The sequence below is a fragment of the Talpa europaea genome (genome assembly GCF_964194135.1).
Source record: "Talpa europaea genome assembly, chromosome: 7".
NCBI classification, from domain to species: Eukaryota; Metazoa; Chordata; class Mammalia; order Eulipotyphla; family Talpidae; genus Talpa; species Talpa europaea.
Genome location: NC_140074.1, coordinates 3,314,511 through 3,342,313, shown reverse-complemented (window position 1 = coordinate 3,342,313; position 27,803 = coordinate 3,314,511). Strand labels below are relative to the sequence as shown.

The window sequence follows — 27,803 nt, the reverse complement described above, 5'->3', positions numbered from 1 at the left end:
TGCCACAAAATGTACTGTGAGGTGAGCAGGAAATGCGCTCGTATTGTGGGGGTGTTTGTTAAGATAGTTAGCTTGCTCTCGTGAGCACACTCCCTATTGGACTCTGGTGAGGATGGGACAGTGAATCTCTCCATGTGCTCAGCACAGTGCAGGGTGCTCAATAAGCCCTGATTAATGGTGTACATCTGTGCACCACACTGCTTCCTGCCAGAGTGTGAGCTCACAGACCCTTGGGGGCACTTGTATGTCTGCCTGGCTCTTGGGTCAGTGCTCACATCCCTTCTCTAAGCATCACTCAACTGTTGTCCTGGCAGGGGATACCTCAGGCTGATGGCTCCTGGCCTCTGTAAACTTCTTCTTGCTCATAACCCACAGCATAAGAAATATGTGCCAGCTCTCACTGCAGAGATCCCCACCCTATGGCCATGTCTCAGAACCTAGGTGCGGTGTCCTTCTGGAGGGCTCTAAGGCACCTTTCTAGGATTTGACTTTAGAGGGCCTGGGAACCCCCTAACTCATAGGCCATCACCTGGGCGGAGCCATGCTGCTTCCTCCTAAACGTCTACACTGGGGATATGGTAGTACACAACCTGCACTTGCTAGCCAGGTCCGTCATCCTAGCATTGAGGAGCTCCTTCGGGGAGCTGTGTGACTTTGGATATGCGCCTCTCTGAGCCTCAGTTTCCTGATTTGCTCCTCCCAGGCCAGGAGGAGTGTGTGCTAGTTATTATGCGAAGTCGGTGCCCAGCCAGTGCTCGGGGTCCAGGCTCTGCCCACCTTTCTCATCCCAGTAGAATCTGGGAAGATGAGGCCTGGGTGCTAAGGAGCTGCTTCTGAGATAACCCTCCACAGGCAGCTTGGGGGCAGGATTGGGGGAGCCCAGCCCAGCCGAGTCCCGTTCAGAGGCTGGAATTCATTCAGCTAGTAAATGGCTCGTCCACAAACCCACACCCACTCATGGAGTCGCGCTCCCATGAGGAAATTGCCCTAAATGTGAATCCACGTTCGAGTTGGGGAAGTGATTTGATGGTCATGAGCAGATAGCAGTAGCCCTCCGTGCACAATGTTTTCAGCTTGTCTGCCTTCCAATCACTCCTAAATAATATGTTTTATTTGGTATGACTGCTTGCAGGGGCCTGCTCTGCCCAGCACTGGCAGCAGCAGCACAACATTTAAAATCACATCTGCTTTTCATTGGTAATGAACACAATGGGTTTCAGGTTCCCACGTCAGCTCCCCCAGCCCCAGCAGCAGCCCTCTCCAGGATCACTTTGGGCCACTGGCAGACCCATCCCTGAGCAGCCACTAGCAGCCTCAGAGGCTCTGGCCAGGGATGCAGAGAGTGGCAGGTGGCTGGGAGGCAGAGCCTCAGGCCCTAGCCCTGGGTGTGAATCTTGACTCCTCCTCTTCCTGGCTGTGTGACTTCAGGTAGGTTGCTCAGCCTCTCTGAGCTTCTTTGCTGCATCTATGGAAGATAATGTCTTTTTCCAGCCAATGAGCCCCCTAATCCTGATTCCCCAGAAACCAGAAGGGGAACTCTCTTTGCCCCCACCCCCACGGCAGACGGGGCTGCGCAAGTCAGCTTCCACCTGTGCACACCTGTGCTGGCAGCAGCACGCTGCACCGTGCACGAAAGGTGGAGAGAACCCTCACGCCCACTGGCGGGTAAAGGGACAGACAGAAGGTGGTATGGACACGTGGGGGATGGCGGGCAGCCTCCCCACCAGCGGAATCCGCCCTGACACAGGCTGCCCCGCGGAGGAGCCCTGGCATGAAGCTCAGTGGAATAAACGAGACACGAAAGGAAAACAGGCATGCTTCCTGGTCTCCGCGGTGCCGGGAGCAGGCGCAGGAGAGGATGGGGGGCTGGAGACTGGGGAGTCACTGGGTCCTGGGGACGGGTTTCAGCCCCGAAACCTAACTAGCACTCCAGAGAGGAGGGCAGGGAGGGGCGCCGTCCTGTGAACCGGCCTAACGCCGCAGACCAACACAGAACCTGGTTCAAAGGGTCGATTTTATTTTATATGCATCTCATTGCATTTTTTAATTTTGTAAATTAAAATGAAAAGTCAGTTTCTAAAAAACCAATCTAAAAAGGAAGGAAAGATGAAGAACAAATGCATGAAAAATTGTTTTTTATGCCAAAAAAAAGAACCCTTAGGAATGGGAAAAAGACCCAGCCTTGGAGTTTTCAAAATTAGTACAGGATTCTACGGAAACATCGAGGCTAATAAAAGTAAACATCTGGATAGACGAATGCTTTGCCATTTCCAAGGAATCATTAAAATATTAAAATGGACTTGAAAGAAGCAGAAAATCACATAATACTTGAACTCTGAAGAGCTGTCTCCATTTTCTCTAAGTTTCCTTCTCAAAGAAAGTTTCCAGGCCCAGGGAGTTTTAGGTCTAGGTTTTTTCAGACCTTCATGAAACAGATCATCCAAAATTCAGATTCATCTGCATCAGAGAAGAGAATGGAAACTTCCCAGTTTATCTTATGAAATTTGCAAGTCCTTACTGCTAAGTTGTGACACAAACAGCACAGAAAAAGAATACTGCAGAGGGCCTCCCTGGCGGCCTAGGAGTTAAGTGTCTGTGCTGTCATCGATGTGGCCTGAGTTCTCTCCCCGCCAGGGAGCTACCCATACCCACATGGCGCAGCAGACCTCTCCTGTCTCGCCTGCTGCTCCCCTCAGCAGTGTATTTCAGTAGATCCTCCTGTTCTGTTCCCCACTCTGTCTCTGGTGAATCCTCTCACCCCCCACACCTCTGGCCTGTACCCCAGTTCTTCTATGCAAAAATAAATAAAAAGTCTTTAAAAATAAAATAAGGAATACTGCAGACCATTTCTCTGATGAAGGTGGATGCAAAATTCATGAATTCAATTCTGGTGATTTTAACCCACCTGCATATTATTTTCACAAAATCAGGGTTTAGCGCCCGGCATTTCTAACTCTCCTCAAGAACATGCCATGTGTGTAAATCAGGAATTCATCTTGAAAAAAATTTTTTCCAGTGCATTTATGTAGAAGGTATGGGAGGGACATAAACACGTGAACTGTCAAGTTTCTCTGCCAGTTTGTCTCGAGTGGGAGCAGGTGGTGCTGTGGAGGCACTTTCAGAGATGACGGCAGGTGCCCCAGATAAACCAGAAAGCAGCCTCCAGACTTGCCTCCTTGTGGGAGAACGCCAGAGAAGAAGGAGTTTGTCTCCAAGAAAAGTCTCCATTTATTTGCTCACACTTGAAACATAACTAAGCACCCTTCTTTCTCCTATGAAAATAACTGGGTGGGGGGTGCTGGTCCAGGTACATGGCTCCAGGGAACAGAACAGCCAAGCCCCTCCCCTCCTGAGCCGCCAGTCAGGTATGAGAGGCCGGCCCCTGGCGGGGCACTAGGAGGCTCCCCAGGGACTGCAGCCCCCCACTCCTACCCCAACAGGAGGCTCTGCTTTGGTTGGTGACACAGGCAGGCAGGTGAATATTGCAAAGCACCTTTTGGAACTTGACCTTGGTGGGCTTCCTGCTGTCTTGAGTCTGGGGCGGGGACACTCAAATAGGGGCAATGGGTCCCCAATGGAGGAAGGAGGTTCCCCCAGGGAGGTTGCCTGAGCCTCGATCCGGGTGACTGGCCCGGGCAGGTCGCCTCGAGGGTGTAGCGCTCCCAGGCACAGAGCCATGGTGGGCAATGAACCCCAGCCACCACTGCCATGGCCGCCGCTGCGGAGATGGAATCGAGAAAGAGCAACAGGTGCTTCTGGCTTCCTCGGGTCGTTTGCCGGTTACTAAGTGGCAGAGCTGGGTTGGGGAGAGTCCACCCCCAGCCTGGGCTCCCAGCCACTGAGCAACACTGCTCCGGCTGCGGCAGAGCCGGTCCACAGCCAGCATGGCCCTCGGGGGGTCTGGCAGCTCACCCCAGCACCTCTCCTCTGGCCCCTGTCTCCCTTGCACCTCCCTCTCTCCCCAGCCACTGCTCCTAACATTGTGGAAGGTGAGGGAGTCTGTTAGGTGGCATAACATTGTAGTTAAAAGTAGAGGCAGTGGCCTGGAAACCCAACCAGCAATGTCCTGGCCTTGGGCAAGTGCCCTCACTTAGCGCTCTGAGCTCAGTTTCTCATCTGTAAATGGGATTGAGTCAATAGTACTCAAGTCCTAAGGTCTTAAGGCTGAATTTAGATGACACAAAGGGTTTAGCACAACGTGCCCCAGCCCAAGATCACTACCTGGCTTCCTCGGCACCGTAAATACCTCTAACGATGAGGGGCAAATCCCTGCTAGGCATGTGTTCCTTGCTGACCTTCCTTATGAGATGGTTTTTACCCAGCTTGACATCTTCCCACTGCATTAAAGATTAAGATCTTTTGGGCCTCCCTGGTGGCGCAAGGGATTAGGATGCAACCTATGAAGCTAACCATAGCCTCTGCATCATGAGTTCAATCCCCCGGCCACCAGGGAGCTACTCACATGGCGCAGCAGACCTCTCCTGACTCACCCGCTGCTCCCCTCAGCAGTGTACTTTGGTCAGTCTGCCTGTTCTGTTCCCCACTCTGTCTGGTGAATCCTCTCACCCCCCACACCTCTGGCCTGTACCCCAGCTCTTGTATGCACAAATAAATAAATCTTTAAAAAAAAAAAAAGATCTTTTAAGATTGATAATCAAGTAACAATGGACAAATACATGCTATTTGTTTAAAAAAAATCAACATCATGGGTACAGCTAACATCTCTTTACTGTGTCTTCCAGGCCCTTCCCTCTTTTCTAGAATCATCCTTGTTATCATCTTGCTGTATCCGCGTTGGTCCTTTTGCTGTGTGTCTGCATGCCTGTGTGTTAACCTTGGAAATAAATGGAGTGATTTATGGTGCATTTGATTTGTTTTCATATAAAGGAAAGGCAGGAGGAGGGGCATCTCGGGTCTGGGCAGACTTCTGGACCCCACGCCTGCAACTCATGAACTACCTGTTGATACTGCGGGCACTTGACTTTGCTGTGCTTACCTTTGCCTTCCTGCCGCCTGGCTAATTAGATCTTTGCAAACAAACCACCACCATTCTCTGTTTGAGTCCTATGCCAGCCTCAGGTCCTAAAACATGAAAATATCTCCCCACTTGCCTGGCTCACACTGCCTATCAACCCTGGCTGCGGACTGGGCTCTCAGCAAGTTGCCCTTATTTCTTCTTTGTGAGATTGGGACGCTCAGAATCTTCGAGGCCCAGGTCTGTTGTCAAGGCCTCTCTTCCCGGAAGCTGTGAACATCAAGATGAGACACCAGAAAAGCACGTGGCAGAGGGACTCCTGAGCATTTCCAAGCTGCCTGTGCCCCCACCCTAGAAAGAGACTATTTTCCAGGTCCTGGAGGGGGAGGGGATAGTGGGTAAGTCGCACCCTGGCTTCTGGGACTGACCTTGGGGGCAGTCCTGCTCACTGGCTTTGTTTTAGAGAAGAAGTATCCTTAACCAGGAGTGACATTTTGGTGAAAAATCCAGCCAGGTTCCTTCCTGCTGCCACATGTGGAATTTTCTTTGGAAGCTTCACATTTTACCTGCTTCTTGGCAGCCTCTTTCTAGAGAAACACTCATTGTTTCTCACCCTGGCCTCTAGCTCCAGAGCTGATCCAAGCACAACAACCAAGCCACAGAGCAGAAAACTGGGGTCCTGAGAAATGTGAACAGGTACAGAGGGGGAGTCTGCAAACCTCTCTCCATTCCAGGGACTTCCAGCCTTAACCCAATTCACTACCACATAGACAGACAGACAGACACACACACACACACACATACACACACACAATTTTAACTATATTCCTAGTTTGCAGGACAAGAAAACATGAGATTTTAGAGTCTGAGTAACAAAAAGAGCGTGTGTTCTAACCGTAGCTATTCTACAGTCATTGGTTTGTCCTTTTCCCTTATAACAAGCAATGCAGCCCCTACATCCGCTGATTCTCTGCTCCCACCACAGCCCATTTCTGTCTGCTGAGTCGTGTCTTTTTCCAGTCACAGACATTAAGTGTAGGCTTGCTTTATCCTGTGTCTTTTGCAATTCTTCCCTAGATTTCCCTTCCTGTCCCTGTCTTAGCTATCACTTTTCTGATATCATGCCTTCCTCTTGAGGATGGATAATTTAAGGCAAGTGGCCTTCAGAGGCCCTGGCTCAAGTAATCCATCCACAGGAAGAGCCTTTGTTGGATGGATGGATGGAGGGATGCATGGATGGATGGATGGATGAAAACGATGCATGGATGGATGGGTAGGTAGATGGATGGGTAGATGGATGATGGATGGATGGATGGATGGGTGAGTGGGTGGGTGGGTGGATGGATGGCTTATGGCTAGATGGATGGATGGATGAAAGGAAGTTTAGTGCAATAATACCTGCCAGTCATTTTTTACCCTATGCAGAAGAAAAGTAAGTAGTTTCATAGGCAAATAAATGAATGTGTATTGGACTAGCCAGGAAAGAAGATAATTGTCTACTGCTCTGGTGAGGCTGAGGGAGAATGGATGTGTCCAGCAGGGCACACACATTCCTGAATGTATAAGCGTATGTGAGCATGCTTGTTTGAATTCATCCTTTTTCACCAAATCTGCTTCTTCTCCCATACCCTTGAACTATTCTGTGTCACCATCTGTAGTGGACAAAGCTGTTTATTTCCATTCCATCCATTTTTCTTCTCATGACAGCTTATTTTCCTTGTTGGGTTGATCCCTTCACTCACATTCAAGATCTCTGAGATGCCAGAAACCTAAGGCTGAGTTCTACGGCTCAACTCTCCAAAGATGAATCATGTCATTTTTTCAAAACAAATCATTGTGAAATTTTCAAACATGAGTAAAGTCAAAAGAATTTAATCATGAGCAACTATTAACCCACCATCCAGATTCTACTATTAACCTTGTACTACACTTGTGTTATTCATGTCTGTTCCATCTATTTGTCCTGCCATCAAGTAATTAAGTCATCTAATTGGCACGTTTCACCAAGTAATTGTAGACATCAGTACATTTCCTCCTTAATCTGTATCATTGATGAGAGTCTGATATTTGCTTACTTTTTTCTTTTATTATAAAATTTCTCATAATAGAATACAGAAATCTTGATATTTGCTGAGTTTTGAATATGCTTTATAGGGACCAAATTCCTATCAATATACAGAATTTTACAATCAGCCCAGAAAGTTCCCTCGTGCCTTTTTCCAATCAATCTCCACCCTCAACTTGTAGCAATAACTACTATTTTGACTATTCCACTTGGGTTATGTCTAGTTTTAGGCTATTTTAAGGCCACTGTGAAAATTACTATGCAACTATTTTTTTGTGGACACAGGTTTTCATTTCTCTTAGGTAAGTACAAAGAAGTAGAATTTCTGGGTTAGAGAATGGATATATTGTTAGTTTATTAAGAACCCTCCAATTCTTGTTTTCTAAGCAGTTGTACCATCTCCCATTCCCATGGGCCATGTGTGAAAGGGCCAGTGCTCTGTAATCTTGTCAACATTTGGTATTGTCAGCCTTTTGGTTTTAGCCACTCAGGTGGCATATTATGGTTTTCACTTTCATCTGCCTGATGACTAATAATATTGAGCTCATTTTCTTGTGCTTATTGACCATTAGTTCATCTTTATGATGAGTCTAAATTTTTTTGCCTGTTTCATTGGCTTGTTTGTCTTTTTATTATTGAATTGTAGGAGCTATTTATACTAGTTTTTTGTCAGATAGATGCTTTGCAAATATTTTCACCCAGGCTGTGGCTTGCTTTTCTGTTTTCTTTTTTTAAAGAGTTGAAATTGAGTGAAAAATCATTTCCAATCAGGTAGCTAGAAGTGGTTAGGAATTCCCCTTTCCTGCCTGAGTTTTGTATATACCATGTGGGTTTTTTTTAAAGATTTATTTATTTATGCATACAAGAGATGGGGTGTAGGCCAGAGGTGGGTGAGAGGATTTACCAGAGACAGAGTGGGGAGCAGAACAGACGGATTGACTGAAATACACTGCTGAGGGGAGCAGCGGGGAGACAGGAGAGGTCTGCTGTGCTCTGTGGGTCAGCTCCCTGTCCGGGCATCCAACTCATGTGCAGGGAGGCCCACCATGTGTTTTCTTAATGGTGTGTTTTATTAATGTGTGACCACGGGTTTAGTAAATCTCATTTCCGTGGCCACGAGATTATTTCAGGCGGGTACGTGACCGTGACCCAGGCAAGCCAACGAGTCATTTTCTAGGAATGCTAGGACAAAAACAGACACTCTGTAGCTGGGTGTGAGCCTGAGGGGATGTGATAGCTATCGCTGCTGGCATCCATCTTGTCATGTGCAGAGAGACGTATTCTGAGAATGGATTCAAGCCAGGGGAGCAGAACCGAGGAACAAAGAAAGAGAAACCAGGTTGCAGTGACTCTGGCAGATCCCCGCATCAGACTCCCAGCCAGTCAAACTCGTCCACAGAGACCCTACCTTTCCTTGCCTGTACGCCTTTGTTCATGCTGCTCCCTTCCCCAGGAGTTCCTTTTGCCACACTCCAGATGTCCAAGGCTCCCGCCTGAGATGCCATTGTATCCGCAAATGTTCGCTGCTCGCTTATTTTTTCTATGCCCATCCTGAAGTCACTTCCTCCTCTTCTGAATGAAGAATACTATTGGTGTCTGTTAGCATGTGTTATTTGTAACCAAGTATCATTATTATTTTTATTATTATACATTATGTTAGTAAAACTAATTTTATTTTTTTATGAAGATCTCTTTATTTATGCACACAAGAGCTGGAGTACAGGCCAGAGATGCAGGGGGTGAGAGGATTCACTAGAGACAGAGTAGGGAACAGAACAAGCAGACTGACTGAAATACACTGCTGAGGGGAGCAGCGGGCAAGACAGGAGAGGTCTGCTGCGCCATGTGGGTAGCTCCCTGGCCAGCCAGGGATCGAACTCGTGCTGCAGAGGCTGCGGATTGCTTCATAGTACAGTTCTTTACCCTTGTGCCACCAGGGAGGCCCCCAAACTGTAATTTTATAAAACTGGATTCACATCTGATCTTGGTATAACTTACATAATATGGCCTCTGTGAATATTTTTACTGATAGAGATTTCTGGAGGTGGGAACAAAGGGAACCTTAATTTTCTGCATGATGTGTTCCTGGGACTATTTATAAAAGCAGGTGTTGCTTTTCTATTAAAAAAAATAAAGATTTTGAGACTCATTGATTGAATAAATTAACAACAGAGTATATTATAGTAGCTTTAATTCCACTCCCAGAGTCTATAGTGATGCCCCCAATGCTCTGTTCCCACTTTTGAGTCCCTTTCCATCTGCTCCCCTCACTTTAACTCTGCTTTATTCTCCTTCTAATTCGCCCCTCATGAAAGCTCAAAGCAACAATCTGGAATGCCTTGGTAAAGGTAGCTGAATTGGAGGGTGATCTTTTATGGTTCTGTTTTTCCTCCTTCTTGAATGTCAACTCATCCCAATTTTTCCAAAATTTTCCTAGTTTTAGCCCCAAAGGTGCCACATCCCTGGAAACACTTCATTCCCAGCTAAACTACATGGTTGAGCACCGACCTATCACCTGAAAGCTCACCAATCGAATTTCGCTACATGGAAAAAAAAACTTTTATTGGCTCCTGTAATAGGTGGAACTCCCAAACATCCAGCAAAACTCCGGTTCCCTGTGATGCTTTGTATACTCCCCTCACCTTGAGTCCAGATGATACCAGGGAAATGTGATGCACTAGTGTGCCGGTGATTAGGTTTCTAATTAGTTGATTGTGTGAATCAAAGTTTCTTGAGTGAGCTTGACTTACACACACGAGCCTTTCAAAGAAGGTGAATTGTCAGTGAAATGGTCTCCTGCTAATCATGAACATCAGCTTCTGTTCATTCTACAGCCTCAAAGAGAGAAGTTTCAGAATCACATGAACTTGAATCCAAGCCTCAAATCAGACCTCAGCCCCACAAATACTTTGATTTCAGCCTTCTGAGACCCCAAGTGGAGAGCCCAGCTCCACCGTGACATGACTTCTGCCCTAGAGAACTGTGGGATTATGCTTTATTTTTAAGGTGCTGTATTTGTGGTCATTTGTTACCCATTAGTAGAAAACCAATATGACCCCAGAAAGGACACTCTTCCATGTGAGAGAAAGCTGCATGGCTCTGCATGTTTCTCAACCCGTCTGAGCCTTGTCCTTATTTCTAGGACAGGAATGCCAGTCCTATTTCCCAGGAGTGTTGGAAACAGCAAATGAGGTGATGAGTGTCAATGAGATGGTGTTCAGGGTGGGGAAGCACTCAACAAACAGGAGAGGAGAGAAGAGAATGTTTCTGCACACGTTCCTTGGAAGCCCACCACTTCCACTGTCAAGAACATCCTGTCTTCCATGACTCCCGGTTGAGCCCCTGCACAACTTGAACAGACCATCTCAGTGGGTGGCCAGGTAATGCCTGCCCTCCCCTCCTCGAATTAAGCTCTTCCTATCTCAGGGGATAGAACTATTTTGCTAGAATTAAATAGGAGCCAAGACCCCAAATAGTGGGTTCTGGCTTGGGGAGCATGGTCTATAGGGCAATTCCTGTTGCTAGAGGGAGGTACTACCTCTGGTGAGTTTCTAACCCAAGACCTCCTGGTGAGCAATTGCTGAGTGCCCTGCAGACCACACACCACAGCCGCGCCTGGCTCGGGTGAAGTTGGGCCCCCTCTTCCTACCCATGGGCCCAGCATTACTTTCTGAATTCTCACTAGTACTAAGTGCAGAGGGCGTGAAAGCAGCCCTCAAAAGATTCAGCCTCCCGGAGACTTAGTATGTGTACATCCTATGAAAATAACGTGACTTAAAATTCAGTTTTATTCACAGTAGGTGAGAGAATCCAGGTCTTCGCAACAATCGTGATGACTGTGTCTTTGACATCCGGCTCTGTGACTGCGCCATGGACAGACAATCTCGTGTCTGGGATTTGATAAGTTGGGGTTCACCACTCAACACACTTTAATGTGACTGATGAGCCAGATGCCTGGTGATGGGAATACAATGGAACATTAGGAATTGGAACACTCCTAGCCTCATACTACATTTGGAGAGAACAGTCCACTCTTCCATTCCAGCTTCTGGATGGCGGGGGCGCGTATCCACTCCTGGCCACAGCAGATCAGTATAGAGTTGGACACCTGACCTTTCTGAGCCAATCAGCATCTTTCCCTGGGATCCTGAAACAGGAACTAACAGAATGAGGTCACTTTCTACTCACGTGGCTGGAAATGATGTCATGTAAACAACGGGCTTGTTGGCTTCAATAGTCCCCGTCTAGTGTGAAGAGCAGAAACAGCAGGTTGGCCCCAAGAGAGGAGAAAGCCCCCGGGAGGCACACGAGCCAAGCCCTTCCCGACATGCCAGCCTTGCTCCAGGGCCAACCCCAGTCCTTCAGGATATGTCCTCCACCAGCTTCCACACTATCCTGTCAACAGACCCCCACTTTTTTTTTTTTTGACTACTCAAGATTTTATTTACTAGGGTTGCTACACATTTTTATTGTGGTAACATACACATAGCATGAGCCCCCTCCAGGCTAACCATCCTGTGCATATGCCCCAGGGGCCATCCTATGTGTTCACCCCATTAAGAACATCACAGGCCCCGCAGTCAGCGCTGCCATCTGCCTTCAGGACTTCCTCAGCTTCCCAAACGGAAACTCTATCCCCATTCAACTGTGCCTCACCCAACCTCCCTCTTCTCACAACCTCTACTCCACTCTGTCTTTATGAATTGACCTACACTAGTATCTCATTCGAGTGGAATTATCCCATATTTGCTCTTTTGTAATTAATTTATTTCACTCAGAGTTTCTCCAAGGCCATCTGTGTGGGAACATGTGTCAGAATTTTACTCTTTAAGGCTGAATACCATGCCTTTGTATGTCCGTGCCACGTTTCATCCTTCCAGCCATCTGCTGATGGGTATTTGAATTGTTTCCACCCTTTGGCTATTGTGAGTAATCTGCTATGAACATGGTGTAAAACAGGTTCCTCTCTCATGTGTCAGTCAGTGACAATTTTTGTTATCATTGGAAGAATCATGACTAATACAGGGAATGAGAAACTGTAATTCCAAAGCCCAAAGCTCTCTCGCCTTCCAAGAACGAATGATCTGACCCCAACGTGACCTCAGACCTGTTTGGAATGCTGAATGGGTAAATCCAGATGAGAATGAAGGCTGGGAGCTAGGAGTGATTCATACTTTCTGTATTATTTCACACTATCAGGAGCCTGCTAATCAGGGAGAATTGAGGTAGAATGTATGATATTAGGGTATAGGAGATACAAGCTTTTGAGTAGACAGGAGATACAAAATAATCAAAAACTCAAAGGGAAGAAATGTTCACAACATGACACTGTTTTCTTCTTTAGCCTCAGAACTTGGTAAATTCATTCACACATAATCTTTTTCTGTATTTACCAGGCATCTACTCTGTGGGTACTTAGAACAAAGAATATAGTGGTAAATACACCCAAAATGCTTAACAAGGTATTAGCAAATTGAATTCAGCAAAAAAGATAAAAATTCATCAAAAGGAATGGTCATGTGATCAAGTAGGGTTATCATGGGAAAGAAAAGTTGCTTCAACATTTAAAGTTCAGCCAATGTTATTCACAACATCACCACAACAGATACAGAAAAAAGCATTTCACATGATAAAACTTCTAAGTAATTAGGAGTAGAAGGGAAATTCCTTAACTTGATAAAGAGTATCGACAAAAAACGTACAGCTAACACCATAAAAAATAGTGAAAGTCTATATGCTTCACCCATAAGATCAGGAACATTTCATGACTGTCTGCTCTCACTACTTGTGTTTGAGACTATAAGAGGTCCAGCTAGTTCAATAGCCAAGAAAAAGTAGTGAAAGACATTAGAAATGAAGACATAAAACCATCTCTATCTGCAGATGGCATAATTATCTAGATAGCAAATCTCAATAAATCTACCCCAAAGCTACTACAACTAATAAGTGAGTTTAGTGAGGTTTAGGGATAAAAGATCAATGTGAAACGGGCCTCCCCAGTGGCGCAGCGGTTGAGCGCTGGGTTGCGAAGCTGCCCGCAGCCTCTGCAGCGCCGGTTCAATCCCCGGCTGCTCCCCGGCCACCAGAGGAGGGTCCCACATGGCGCGCAGACCTCTCCTGCCGCCCGCTGCTCCCCTCAGCAGTGTACTTCAGCCCTTCTGCCTGCTCTGCTCCCCGCTCTGGCTCTGGTGAATTCTCTCGCCCTCCCGTGCTTCTGACTGTTCCCAGTGCTTGTATAAAGAAATAAATGAATGAATTAATGAATGAATAAATAAATCTTAAAAAAAAATTGTAAGAAAAGTTTAAAAAAAAAAAAAGATCAATGTGAAAAATGTATTTTTTCTATATGCCAGTAACAAACAACTGAAAATCAAAATTTTAAGAGTACCATTTACACTAGCACCAAAAACATGAAATATTTAGGTGCACATCTAACAAAGTGTGTGCAGAACCCCGGAAAAAGAAGCCAAAGAAGACCAAAATAAATACAGAGCTATAGATTGTTAATGGACTGGAAGACTCATTGCTAGAATAATAATTTTCCTCAAACTGGTCTGTATATTCAACACACTCTCAATAGGATTTTTTTTTTTTTACAGATCTCAACAACCTAATTCTACAATTTGCATGCTGACACAAAGAGTCTTCAATAGCCAAAAAACAATTTTTGAAAAAGAACGAAATTGGAGGACTCACTAATTTTAAATTTTACTGTAAAGCTACAGTAACCAACACAACATGGTATTGTTACAGAGCAACCCCGATATAAAACGGGCTGCCTGACTGTGGGTTCTCACCGGCGTGCTTAAAGGGGATTTATTAATGCTAAACTGCAGACACACACAAAAGGTGGATAAAAGGTTTATTTTACCAGGGAAGGGGAACTGGGGAAATGAATAACTCAGGGAGAAAAGAGGGAGATAAGTTCGTAAATGTGTCCTACCCATTCCGCTGGTCTGGAATCCCAATGACCCTCTGAGCTGGTGAAAAACTGAGCACACCGCTTGGCCAAGAGAGAGACCCCCGGCCTCATGGCCAGTTAAATACTCAAACAGAGAACATAGTTGCTTAACTCTGCCCTCAGGTCCTCGAAACCTTCCCTTTGGTGATCATGGTATTTGTAGTTCCTGGTGACTTGATGGAGTGGGGGTGCAGTCCACAAACCCTGTATGGAGTTTGCTCAGGACATCCTTTCACCCTAACAGTGTGAAGAGATAGGCACATGTCAATGGAACAGTATAAAAAAGTCTAGGCTAGACCTTCACCTATATACATAACTAATATAGAGTTTAAATAACTCTCATTTGTTTTAGATTTCATGCTGACATGCTCTTTAGTCTGTACTTGAAATTACTGTGGACACCTGACATTGGAATTTATGTACATAAATCAATTCTCTCTCACCAAAAGAATTAAATGGAGAAGAGATTTTTTTTTCCTTTTACATCATTGTTTAAACAATTGGACAGTTTTATGAAAATAAAGTGCATCTGACCCATACCTCATACCTTATGCAAAAGTTAACTCGGAATGAATCATAGACCTAAATATAAAACCTAAAACTTTAAGAAGACATAGTCGTGTGATCTTGGATTAAGCTGTTCTCTGATTAAACACCAAAAATATCATCCACAAAAGAAAAAAACAATGAATTAGGCATCATCAAAATTTGGAATTATGCTCTTCAAAAGAATGAAAAGACATTCACAGATAGAAGGAAAATAGTTGCAAATCACATATCTTATGATTTTTTTTTACAAAAAAAAACCCATTATATATATACAAAGAATCCTCAACATTTGCTATGAGCTGTGTCCCCCAAAATTCATATCCTGAAATCCTGAAGTCCAATGTGATATAATAGAGGTGGGGCCATTGGGGGGTGATTAGGAACTTACCTGAGGTAGGGTATTTAGTCTCTGAAGAGTAGGATGGTATGAGGGCAAGAATGATATTCTTACTGTTTACAAGACACAGAGTAACTCTCTAATGATCAGATCATTTAATATGGCTCCAAGGAGTATCTTTATTCTAAATAACTAATAGTGAGTTTGTTTTTTAAAAGATTAACTTATGCATTCAAGAACTGGAGTGCAGGTCAGAGGTGGGATGGGTAAGAGGATTCACCAGAGACAGAGTGGGGAACAGAACAGGCGGATTGACTGAAATACACTGCTGAGGTGAGCAGCAGGCGAGTCAGAAAAGGTCTGCTGTGCCATGTGGGTAGCTCCCTGGCTGGCCAGGGATCGAACTCGTGTGGTAGCGGCTGTGGATAGCTTCGTAGTGCTGTAACTTAACCCCTTGTGCCACCAGGGAGGCCTCTAATAGAGAGTTTAAATAACTCTCCTTTATTTTAGATTTCATGCTGACATGCTCTTTAGTCCGTACTTGAAATTACTGTGGACACCTGACATTGGAAAAGATGTGTCTGGTCTAGGGACCTGTGAAAAATCTCTCAATGGAGACAACCCATTCACAAAGAGGTATTGCTATGAATTATTTCTGTCTCAGGGATAAAGAAAAACAGTATAGATCTTGGGATGATAATATGAGGCTCCCCCAAATTACAGATGACCAGATACCAAAGATCTTTGGGATACTAATGAATCCTGGCTACTACCATGCCATATCCTTCAGGGTAGAGGTTTACTCTGCCACATTCCCCATACATATTTTTCTCTTGATTTCTTTGGAAAATTGTATCATTCTTCAAAAGTATTTGCTGTTTGCTCCCTGAAGGTGGATTATGTCTGCTAGTTGATCAGTGCTTCACCATCTGGCTTGCTTTAGTCAATTACAGTGAATGTGAATTAAATGTGAATGAAAGTCAAGCATATCACTAGAGGCAGAAGCTTTAAAAGGCAGCTCATGCTTTGCCAAGCTCTCTTCCCTTTGCCTCGATGTCATTTAATGTTTGAGACAGAGGCTGTTCTACCAGCCTTGGCTGAAGAGTGAAGACAACATGTAGCCAAGACAAACCCAGCTGCAATGTTGTTGTAGCATGAACAGTGGTGTCCGTGTGAGAAATAACCTGTATTGTCGTAAGTCACTGAAGGTTTGAGGCTTCTTACTAAAGCACAATCTAGGCTCTCCTGATACAATTTCACTTTAGAGTGTCTTCTACTTATGGTGAAGGAGGAGGCATGTGTCATCAGTGACATCATCTTAATGTCAGGAGGCATTTCAATGTCTCAAGTCCCAGGGCAGAATGATTTATTTAGGTGACCATCTCATATGCAAAGCTAGTCACATCCAGAGTACGTGGGTTTTGTTGACCTCTGAGAATCTCTTCCTACCCAATTTGGGCAACATCATTTCACAAATAATGGAGAGTCAACAAAATGCCAGGCACTGTGCTAGGTGCTAGATGGAGCGATGAACAAGGTCAGCATGATCCCTTTATGAGGTTTTATGCTAGTGGAAAAGACAGATAATAAGCAAACAATTACACAGTGATTTAAAAATGATCACGATAAATGCCAAGATGAACTCCAAGGTGTCAGTGGAACATAAAACAGTGGATCACACTGGGTCTGTGTTATCTTCCTCGACTGAGTCCTGAGAACTACGAGAGATGCCCAAAGTTACTCAACCAGTACAAGAGAATTGTTTTCCTATTTAGGCATTCTGTGGTCTTCGGGCTAAACTTTGGAATTTGTGCTTATATTGGTGCCAGTAATTCTGTTTTCATTATTTATATTCCAAGGAGAAGCCAGCTGGAATTTGCATGAATCAACATACTCACCTCAGAGATTTAAAAATGTATTCAAAACACAAGTTACCACTGATACCGGGTCAGTACAGCCATCCCCATTCCTGAAAGTTGATGTCATTTCCTTGATTTTTGCAAGCATAGCAAAGTTAGAACATTCAACACACTCAAACTGGCCACAGAGAAATGTGTTGGTGTGTTTTGTTCTTGTCTCGTGATAGTATTTCAACAATAACAGCAACACAGCCAACTCTCCTTTTCCTCCATGGGTTGAAACATTCTGTCTGAAAGTGATGATCTTCGACACTGCAATTTTGCCTAATTTTTTAATTTTCCCATGATCCAGGAATTATTCAAACAATCAAAAGATGTTTCCTAAAAAGTTTCCCTACTGTGTGCCGAACTATGGGGAGACAGGTGAAATTAAGACTCAGTCTCTGCAGGAAAGAAACTCACAGTCCAGTAGTGAAGTCATTAACAAAAGAAGCAGTACGCTTTGATTATTGGTCGATTATTCCTCACACTTCTTTCCAAAACCCAAAGCTCTCCAAGCACGCTGATCCAAGAGGTCACCAAAAGAAGTCAACCGCATTTTCTTTCTTTTTCTTCCTTTCATCTCGTAGGTAACTTCAAGATGTTTGAACACGACTCTTTGCTGAAATATAACTCATTAGCAGCGTAGAGCTTGGGCCACACGAATCATGAGGGCAATCTTGTTAATCCAAGGTGGGCGCCTGATTGGAACCGGCCACTAACAAGATGTGCATCGAAGCCCTGAGGCCCAGTTACGTTTTGGGGGGAGTTTATTTGCTCACTTATAAAAGGCTCAAGTGTGTTCCAGCCGTGAGATTCCTTCCCTTGCTTTGAAAAATCTGTACCTCTTACTCCCATTTTTTAAAAAAAGTTACTGAGGCAGTGCAAGAGGCCTCCCTGCAACACGGTTTGCACTCAGCAGGCACCGAAGCAAGGAGGGTCGGGGGGTCTTGCGTTTCCGCGGGTCGGAGCTGAAGGACTGTGCCAGCCGCGGCCACGTGGCTGTCGGCAGGAGCGTCCCTCCCGAGGGGTTGCCAGGCAACGCCAGGTGCGGCCCCGCCCAGGCGCAGGAGCCCGGGCCAGGGCTCGCGGCGCACGTGGGCACCGACACGCGGGCCCTGCCCCGCGCCCGCGGCCCCCCTCGGGGCCTCCGGTGTCGCCTCGAAGCGCTCAAGTCCCGAGCTGCGGGCCATGTCGGGAGGGGCTCGGGTCCGGCGCTCAGGGGCCCCGGGCGGCCGGGGGCAGCCTTGGGAAAGCCACGTCAGCGCTCCGCGTGCCCCCCCGACCGCCAGCCGGACACCCGAGCCTCGGGGGGCTGTCAAGACCCCAGGCCCACGGCCAGGCCCCGAGTCGCTCCCGGGCAGGGCGGGGTCGCGACCGGCCCCTCCGAACCCGCCGCGGACCGGCGCGCTGGGACCTCCCCGGGGACCGCCCCCCGCCCGCCGAGGCCCCGCCCCTCCCGCCGCGGCCCCGCCCCCTCCCGCCGCGGCCCCGCCCTCACTTCCGGCCCGAGCGCGGTCACGTGCTCTGGCCCCGCCCCCTCAGGCGCGACTCCCGGCGCTGAGCGCCCGGCCTCCTTCCGCCGGAAGTGCGGCGACTTTCCTTTTCCGGCTACGGGTCCCGAGCGGAGCGGGAGGCCGGACCGGGGAGCCGAGCGGCGGCGGCGGCGGGGCGGCCATGGCGGAGCTGGTGCAGGGGCAGAGCGCGCCGGTGGGCATGAAGGCCGAGGGCTTCGTGGACGCGCTGCACCGGGTCCGGCAGGTACGGGCGCGGCCGCGGCGGGGGCGAGTGCCCAGGCGGGGCCGGGCCTGCGGGGAGGAGGGGCCGGCCGGGCGGGAGGCGCCGGCGTTGACGTCCCGGCCGGGCGAGGGGCTCCGGGGGCTCCCGCGGGCCGAGGGCCGGGGCGCCGCGCGAGGCCCGGGCGCGCTCGGCCGCGGGGGAGGCTCTCGCTGGCCCCCCCCCCGCCCCCGTCCCCGCCCGGCGGGCCCCGCGCAGCGGCCTGGGCTCGGGCGCCAGGAGGGCGCGGGGAGGCCGGCTCCGCGGCTGCCCCTCGTGGGGACGCTGCTCTGGACTGTCCGTATTTCGAGGGTGGAAGGGAAGGAACTCGAGGTTACTTTACTCGGGAGCGGGGAGAGGGGTGTGGGGCGGGAGTGGGTGGCTCGCAAGACGCAGGAATCCGTATGGGCAGGAGTTCCCCGTCCTCCGGGAGCAGGAGGGGGGGCCTCTTCCAGCCGCGAAGCTTTACCATCTGACAGCGTCGCGCATTTTGTCAGAGTGAAACAGTTTTCACAGGTGGTAAACTTCCTGGAGAACCAACATGGAACCTGCCAGAAATAATCTTTGGTTCTGGCACGGTGCTCAGAACAGAAGGTATCCTTGTTTTTGAAACTCACTAACAAGTTAGGCCTAACCCTTCAACATCTGCTGAGTGTCCTGTGCTCATCATCTCTTCCTGTTTACTTGTAGGCATACTAACTGGCGTTACAAAATTTGGGCTATAACTAATTACTGCTTGATTCCTAACAGAAAGCCACAGGAGTCATTGTATTAGAAGAAGGTCTCCTCTACTCGGGCGCTTGAAGATATGGTCTTTCCATCTCTTTCCAGTATTCCAGGGGAGGGAACCCTACGTGTTTCTCAGATACTGACTTTTCATTTTAATACTGATGTTCCTGTAGACATTATATTGGATCCCAGAACTTTCCAAACCTGTGGTTCCACCTAAAATTCTATCTGATGACTTGTTACTTACTGCCTAGGCGCCAGCCAGCCCAGTAGTGAGTATCCATCTTACTTAGACTTCAGAGCCAACCAGTGGCTGTAATGGATGAACACGCCATCCAGCTCCCTCCATCACTCTGCGTGCCGGCGTGTTGCACTGCTCTACAGCACAGGGTCCTGAACCTTGTTTCTCACTGGCTACTAATATGTAATGGCTTTCGCTCTGGGCTGATGAGTGACAACCACCTTGTTGGCCTTCTGTATCCAGGAAGAATTATAGTCACTATCTAAAGAGCTCAGATCCTCAGTTTGCAGAAGGCCTGTAGTTGAACATAAAATGAATTTCGAACCATTGAGAAGACTCTGCTTCTCTTGAGCCAATGGTTGAACTCATGTTCTTGGACAACCTGCTCGTGAGGGAGGGAGACCCTCTGTTAAATGCTGACCTAATGTGGATTGTTGAAGCAGTGGTGTTTACTACTAGCAGAGAAAACTTCACTGGAAATGTGCACCATTGACCGGAACGGTATTAAGCCCCATGGAGACCGTGCTGTCAGTGTTACTTCTGAATATTAACAACTGGAGGTCGATACTGTCTCCCAGGATTTGATGGCCTTTAAAAACTAAAGGAAAAAAACCAGGTTTGTGGGTAATTTTAGGTTTATTTGTAGATTTGCATTTGGCAGGAATGGGATGTTAGAATCTAACATACTGTGTACTGATAGTCCATCTTACCTGAAAGGATCTTGTATCATTTGGGCATTTGGATGATGGTGGTTCAACCTCTCCCTCATATACACAACAGGTTACAAGGTGTGACTCCCCTCCATCCTCAGTTAATGGAAATAAAAGACAGTGTATTTATTTAAATCAGTGCTAAGCTCTCTCCCCTCCTGTGTGTCCTCAACGCCAGTGACAGTCTGTAAGACCCTCATAAGTTTGTCAGGGAGCCCAGTAAACTTTCTGAGGCCCAATTTATCTAGATAATTGTAATAGAGCCTGAGTTGACCCTGCTGGGATTTGAACCTCCAGTTCTTGTTAAGCCTAGTATGTGGGGTACAGCACCTAATTCACTGGCATCTTGAAACCTCCTTGTATATATCTTTTGGATCCCTTTCAACAGAGAAAACCAATGTTAGTTCACTCAGTGATATTCTTCGAGGACCTCTGGAAATGTGAAAAAAGTAAGTCTGTCCCCTAGCAGTGTGAAATTCCGTGAGTTAATTGTGTTTGGTACAAACAGGTAACTTGCCTCCATTCACTTGGGAAGTATACAAAGTATAGCATTATAATCTGATTCAGCCCCATTGATGAGAATCTAAAACTTCTAAGTATTGAAGAACAACCCATGTCCAGTTCTCTCAAACCGTTGACTTGTTCACAAAAATAAAAGTATTTCAACTAGTTGTTTAGAAAGGGCAGGATGCTAGCCAGGACGTGATCCTGGTAAGGGCAGTGTCGGGTGTCCCGGCCCCCGGCCTCCCTACGGTCCACCTTGACTAGGTTACATGGGGAGCTCGTGGAGAATATGGATGAAGAGATGCAATTCCGCTTTGTTCTGCTTGGATTTCCTAAACATCTAACCATGTTCCCAGAAAGCCCACTGCTGGTAGTTTGGTAGCGTCCGTCGTCAAAAGCGTGCTTTTGCCTATTAGCGGGGTGGTGTCACACCACGTGCAAGACACAGCCCAGCAGCCTCGACTGGTCGTCACCCAAATGGAAGAAAGTCTCTGGCCAAATCGCTCGTGTCTTTTAGTACTTTAAAGTCTTACTTTGATCTAGACTTTGTATGGCCTCTGTGCTGCATATGTGCAGAGAATTCTGTTCACACATATACTAGGTAACTGGTGCCCCGTGGAGTTGGGCACCCAAATGATTGTGACCAGGCCACTGTAGAATCGATAGAAAGTGACATTTTGACAGGTTTTTTTTTAAGGCCTCGAACCTATTATTTTCCAGGAAATGTTGATGTCCACCCAGAAAATGCCTCCCAGCGCTGCTGGTTCCCACTGTGAGCCTGAGAAGCAGGTGGCTGCCCCTTAAGAGAACACCGCTTCCGCCAGTGAAAGAAAAGCCTCTGTTCTTTGGCTGTCGGACTCCCTGTGAGAGATGCTGCCTTTGCTCACTTAAGATACCAAGTTTCTGACTCTTGTCAAGGGTACTGAATGCTCAGTTGATATCATTTATACTCCATCGAGCATATGCGTATGTACACACGCACGCACGTCTCATACATGGTTGAGACATCATTTCAAGTGACTTGCAACTCCTCCGTGCGCTCGCATTTAACTTTCTCAAACACTGGGACAAAAGCGGTGTTTTCAGGAAGTAGTGCCTGCTCCCGTGTCATTGCTTACAGGAGCCCAGTAGAGCACCCTGCAGAGAGTGAGCCCTCGCTGCTTCGCCCACATTAACAGGAGCACTGAACTTCACATTTGGTTTTGAAAGGGACCATTAAAGGAGCGGGCCATTGCACTGGATGCCTCTCAGGTGGTTCTCATGTTAGCTAAACCCCACTTTCCTCTAAACTTCGATGGCACCTGGGTGTCATCACGCTTCGGTTTCTTCTGAAGTCTCAGTTATTTTGTATTTGCGAGTTAGTCTACATCAGAGTTCGCAAGCTGGTGGCCCCTGAGGTGGGGGTGCGCGCAGTGGGTCTGCAGGAAGGCTTTGACCGTGGGCGCCAACATGTAGGATCTTGAAGGGTTTCAAGTGGAAATTGAGATTCATAGTTTTTCTATAGAAGATTTGGCCACACTGCGCCCACATTCTGTGTGGCCTTCCCCGGTAGAGGCTGAGGAACAGCGGCCCGTTTGGGTGCACGCTGGCCTCCAGGTGGCCTTCACCCCCACCCTTGGCTGCTGTGTGACGCTGTTGAGTGGGGTGTCTCACTGACATTTTTTCCCTGATCCTTTTCCAGATACACGTCTGTCAGCTCTGGCTTTTATTTGGAATTTCTAGTGGAAAGTACTCTAGATGGAGAGTCAGGAGGCCTGAGGCTGCTGCAATAACTGCATGACCCGGACCGGCCCTTCCCAGCATTTGGCCGCCAGGCTGTTAGTGGATGGTCCATGGGACAGGACTCCTGCAGAGAAGCCTGGGGGATGCAGAGTTAAAGGGGAGAGGCTGCTTTGTTGCAGTGTTTCTTGGTGCCATCCAAGCTCACGTGCATTAACCCCTTCAGAGGTTTGGGGCGTGTGTTGTAAATGTCCTGAAGTTAGGTCACCTCGCAGCCTGTTTTTATAGAACCAAATCATATTCTGTGGATCAAGCTTCAGGAAATGTTGAGCCAGATAATCTCAGCGGTTTCTTCAGGCCTACCAACATTCAACTTCCGTCTCGCTGGATCTGAACAAAATTTTGATGGTATTCTCTCTCTTTCTAGCGCGTGGAGGGTGTGCACGTAGACACCCCTCTTTTCCAGGCAGTTCTCTCACAATCGTCCCTCTTAAAAATGTTTTGCATTTGGAGTTTGCTTAGATAAAGACTCTTGGGAAAGTACAGGCATGAGCTGCACTTGCACCCTGCTACCAGAGATGACCGGGCCCTCGCAGGTCTGAGGACCGTCCGTGGGAGCAGCGAGGGGACTCACACTCCCGGCCTTTATTTGAGACGCGCGGAGTCCGGGCCCTCGTGCCGGCGCTTGCTCCAGCGCAGTGGTAAATAAGGCTGGTTTGGAGCTGGTTTTAACCGTCGCGGGAGTAGAGCCTCCCAACAGCCAGGTGACATTGGCTCCTGTTCTCAGATTTGGAAATAATGAGCCAAAGTTTGGTAAAGCTGTTGTCTCGGAGGTGCCCAGAGTTAGGACGTGCAGTGGCTCTTGGACTCACAGCCCCTGAGGTCTAAGGGGGGGACTTGGCTCCCGCGCAGAGGTGATGGGGTTGTCCACCTCAGAGACACGCGTGCCACAGAATCTTTGACAGAACATCGAAGAGATACTGGTGGAATGAGTTGGAACAGGGGAGAAAACTCTGGACGTGTCATATTTGGGGCCTTTGGTGCAGGGACCCACCAAAGGCCTGGTGGTCTTGGCATGCAGGCGGGCTCTCCCAGATCCGCTTTGCATTTAGCATGCGTCAACCAGCGCCTTCTGTGTGCCCAGCGCTATGCATCAGGAGGCTGCCCTATAACTTCTTTGCAATGTGGACCTCTTTGAGACTCTTAGAAACTTTGAACTTCTTCTCAGAAATACTTCTAAGTATTTTTGTTTGTCATTCTCTAAAGCCACACATAGAGCTCCTAGTTAAGGAACCTCGTCCTGGGGTACTGAGATGATCGAACAGGTCTCTCCAGAGAGTGCCCGGCAGCACAGAGACTGCAGCCGCTAGGTTCCTTGGTGAAGTTACGCCAGAGGTAGATTTTAAAGTGCTCACCAATACTGGTTTGGGCATATTCCCCGCAGATGTGGGTGGCGTGAGGTTGTCAGGAAAGGCTCTTAGGAGGAGCTGACATTCCTTCGACTATCACGTAGGAGCCATCGCTTTGGATAATGGCAGTAAGTAGGGCCGGCCCGGCCAGGCCATCTCTGAAGGCGGCAAAGCCGTCATTCGCTGCGCTGGACTGTGAAGGTCCAAGCAAGGACTCAGTGTCCTCATCTGGCCACACAGTCCCCAAGGGGCGCTACAGTGAAGTGGCCGTTAAGAAGATAGGCTTGGGGTTCAGACTGAGCACAAGTTCTGATTCTACCACTTCCTGGCACCATGACTCGGGGCAGAGTCTGCAAGTTCTTTAAGCTTCAGTTTCCTCATTCACTAAATGGTCATCAGTGATGGTAGTATACATGTTTAGGAAAATTAAATCTGGGCCTCCCTGGTGGCTCATGGGGTTAAGCAGCGCGCTGTGAAGCAATCCGCAGCCTCTGCAGCATGAGTTCGATCCCTGGCTGGCCAGGGAGCTACCCACATGGCACAGGAGACCTCTCCTGTCTCCCCGCTGCTCCCCTCAGCAGTGTATGTCAGTCAGTCTGCCTGTTCTGTTCCCCACTCTGTCTCTGGTGGATTCTCTCACCCCCTGTATCTCTGGCCTGTACCCCAGCTCTTGTATCATAAATAAATAAATCCTTTTTTTAAAAAAAGAAAAATTAAATCGAACTTTTGGCATTAGAGTTTAGAGGTGCAGATGGGTAGTGCTGAAAGGGGGCATGGGGACAGGCTTCTGTGGTCCTGGGATTGTTCTGTTCCTTGGTCCTGAGCCAGGAGCACGAGTACTGTGCTGTACTACAGGGAACTCGGCTACGAACTTAGGGTCCTTGGGCTTTTCTGTGTTTCATGCAGTAGGTGATTGTGATAGCAAACATTTCTTGTCCTGTGCCCAGCATCGTCTAGGTCTCCCGTTACCTCATCACCCCGTGGATACAGTTCGGGCAGATGAGTCCCACATCCCGCGGTAGCTTCGTGCTCACCGCGAAGATGAGACGAATCTGCCATCGGGCACTCAGTAGGTGTGCAGCGTGTTCGATAGATGGCCTGCTCACTGTGACATCCTGGGCCACGGCCGCAGAGCTGGCACTTGCCCCTGGGCTCCCTCTGGGCTGGCTCTCACCCAACAGCTTGGGCCCCATACTGTTTCTTCCTACTGAGGGGTCGGAGACTTCCGGGCCAGCCATGTGTACTGCGGGGCCCCTCCGGGCGCCCATGGAGCAGAGGTTCTGGGGAAGCAAGTTGGGTTCCAAGTTGGTGGCGCCTGCTGGGCCCAGGGCAGTGCAGCTGCTGTGTTAACAGCACAGACAGTGCGAGGATGCTTGCTGGCATTCCGGTGGCTCTGCCTCTTTCTGTTCAGTAGAAAGTTCTAATAAGTGCACATCTGCGGGGACATCCACAGCTTCCTACTTGGGTTATGAGACCTGTGGTCTGGGAACTCTAGTCCTGGGCGCACGCTGGGGATGGAGACTTGCCGCGCGGGGTGACCGCTGCTGGGATGGGCGCAGCACCTGTGTGTTTCTTCCGTCAGCGAACCTCAGTGTTCTGTTGACTTAATATTTCAAAACCACTTTTAAATTTAGATTTATTTTAAATATTTTTATAACATTGTCACAATTGAAAACTTTGTCATGCATAGAAGGTAACTGGGGAATGGATAAATAATGGATATTTAAAAACATCCTTGCATCACCCAAAAGTACCTTGTTTTCTTTTTAGAAAACTGTGTTGCTGGTCCCTGCATTACAGAAGTATATACCCCAAGGAGCCAGATTAGCAAAGGCCTTACCTGAGGTCACCCGCTGGAAGGCTGGCTGGGAAACCAGGCCTCCCCACTGACTCCCGGTGCAGTGCTCCTCTCCTCTGCATCTCCACGAGCTGCTTACTGGCAGTGGAGGCCAAATGACTGTGATGTTGATTAATATTTCATCTATTACTGTGCTTAAAATAGCGAGGTAGTGAGATAACCCATTCTCCCTTCTGCCTCCCCCCAGAGGAGGGGGTAGTGACTCAAGTGGTGGAAAATAGGTAGCAGAGTCCCCTCAAGGTCATGCGTTCAGATAAGAAGTGGAGCGGCCTTGGCTTATCCTGGCTTCAGTGACTTGATGGCAGCCCTGTTCCCTAGGAATGTACCTCACCTCCCTCAGAAGCTGCTGCCCCAAGGGTCAGTTCCGGGGGAGGGGCCTCTGCATGGTGACACAGGTCCCGAGCCTGGGCTTCGGTGGTTTCTGCCACTTACAAATGTGACTTCAGACAGCCACACAGCTTCTCTGAGCCTCTTAAAGTAGAAATAAATCACCAGTCTCCTCCGGGAGTGGGGAGAGGGAAGGGTCAAAATGGGGCAGGGAAGGTGCTGCGGTGGTGGGAGAACTATGGGGTGACACCTGCGAGGTCAAATGTCTCAAAATTAACAACGATGTAGTAAGAAAATACATTAATTTTTTAAAAGTATTCAAATCAAAAAAAGAAGTGCATGTATAATTTCCCTGGATGGCGTCATATTTATTGGCTCATGCAGATTTTTTTTTTGCATCTTTAAGATAAATAGTATCTCCATTAATTTTTTTAAGTTAAAAGTCATAGGGCCTCCCTTGGTGGCGCAGCGGTTGAGCACTGGGCTGCGAAGCTGCTTGCAGCCTCTGCAGCGCCAGTTCGATCCCCGGGCACAGGCGAGGGGCCCACATGACATGCAGACCTCTGCTGCCGCGCCCGCTACTCCCCTCAGCAGAGTACTTCGTCAGTCTGCCTGTTCTGTTCCCCACTCTGGCTCTGGTGAATTCTCTCACCCTCCCGCGCTTTTGACTGTACCCAGTGCTTGTATAAATAAATAAATACCTCTTTAAAAAAAAAAAATAAGTTAAAAGTCATAAACCAAGTCGTATAAATAGTTCTGGTATAGTTTTTAAAATAATGATTTTTGGTACCAGGCATCAGCTGTCCTTGCACAGCGTTAATTAAGAGTGTCTTAAAAAAAATAATACCAGTCTCCTTGAGAACCATTATGAGGAATAAATGAGATAATACATTTAAAATGCCTCACACGTCATAAGCAGTTAATAAAATTTTAATTTTCATTATTGTGGTCGATCTTTAAACATCATTTCTCGGAAGAAAGGGAGGACATTGTTCCTTTACAGTATATCGTAGAACAAGGTGCAGCGTCACATCCACAGTCGATACCACACGATTGTCTGTCTGGCGCTTCCATTTGCCCGGCCAGGCTTGGATGCACTCTGCTGACTTGGGAGCCGTTCCTCTTACCCCTTATTCCACACTGCTTTCTTAGTAGGAATTTCCCAACTTACAGATAAGTGAGGCAAACTTGACTTCCACACAAATCTGAAAGCCTCAGTTGCTTATTGGTTTAATCAAAATTAGGAACAGGAACTGTTGCAACACTTGGGGCAGTCAGGCCCTGGAAAAGGGCCTTCCGGCGACCTGAAACAGATCTTTCTCCCGGGCCAAGCCTCGGGAGCGACCCTGGAGCTCCTGTGGAGGGAGACAGGAAGATCTGGAAGCCAAGGGGCATCATGAGAAGGGAGTGGGTGAGGGCTGAGCATGGAGAGCTATTTGGGGTCCAGCCACACTGTTGGTGGCCCCACTGATAAACAAGCCCTGGACCTCATTCTTTTTGGGGCTCATCACTGTCTTTTGGGAACCCTTTGGCCCAACTTTAAAAAACAACTGGGCTCATAACCTTGCAACCCCCACTAGCCTTTTACTGCTCAGTTTACTGTGGCGGAGGAGCGGGCCCTCGAGCACGGACGCCTTTTACCAGCTGAGCCCTTTAAAGGTGACTTCCGGTCTAAGTCAGTGGCCGGCCCATCTAGAACAAACACGGAGAGCGAGTTCATGGGTCTGTGGTCGGAGGCTGTTGGG

At 47.9% G+C, this 27,803-nt stretch overlaps 1 protein-coding gene across 1 annotated transcript in view; it reads left to right on the top strand.

The window, feature by feature from the left end:
* Nucleotides 1–18,462: 18,462 nt before the first annotated feature.
* FUBP3 (far upstream element binding protein 3) overlaps nt 18,463–27,803 on the top strand; it is a gene marked incomplete at both ends in the record, with an annotated part of 44,257 nt that continues 34,916 nt past the window's right edge. The window contains one exon of the mRNA XM_084236301.1: nt 18,463–18,546. Coding sequence (XP_084092427.1) covers nt 18,463–18,546 — 84 coding nt within the window. The remainder of the gene's footprint in view (nt 18,547–27,803) is intronic.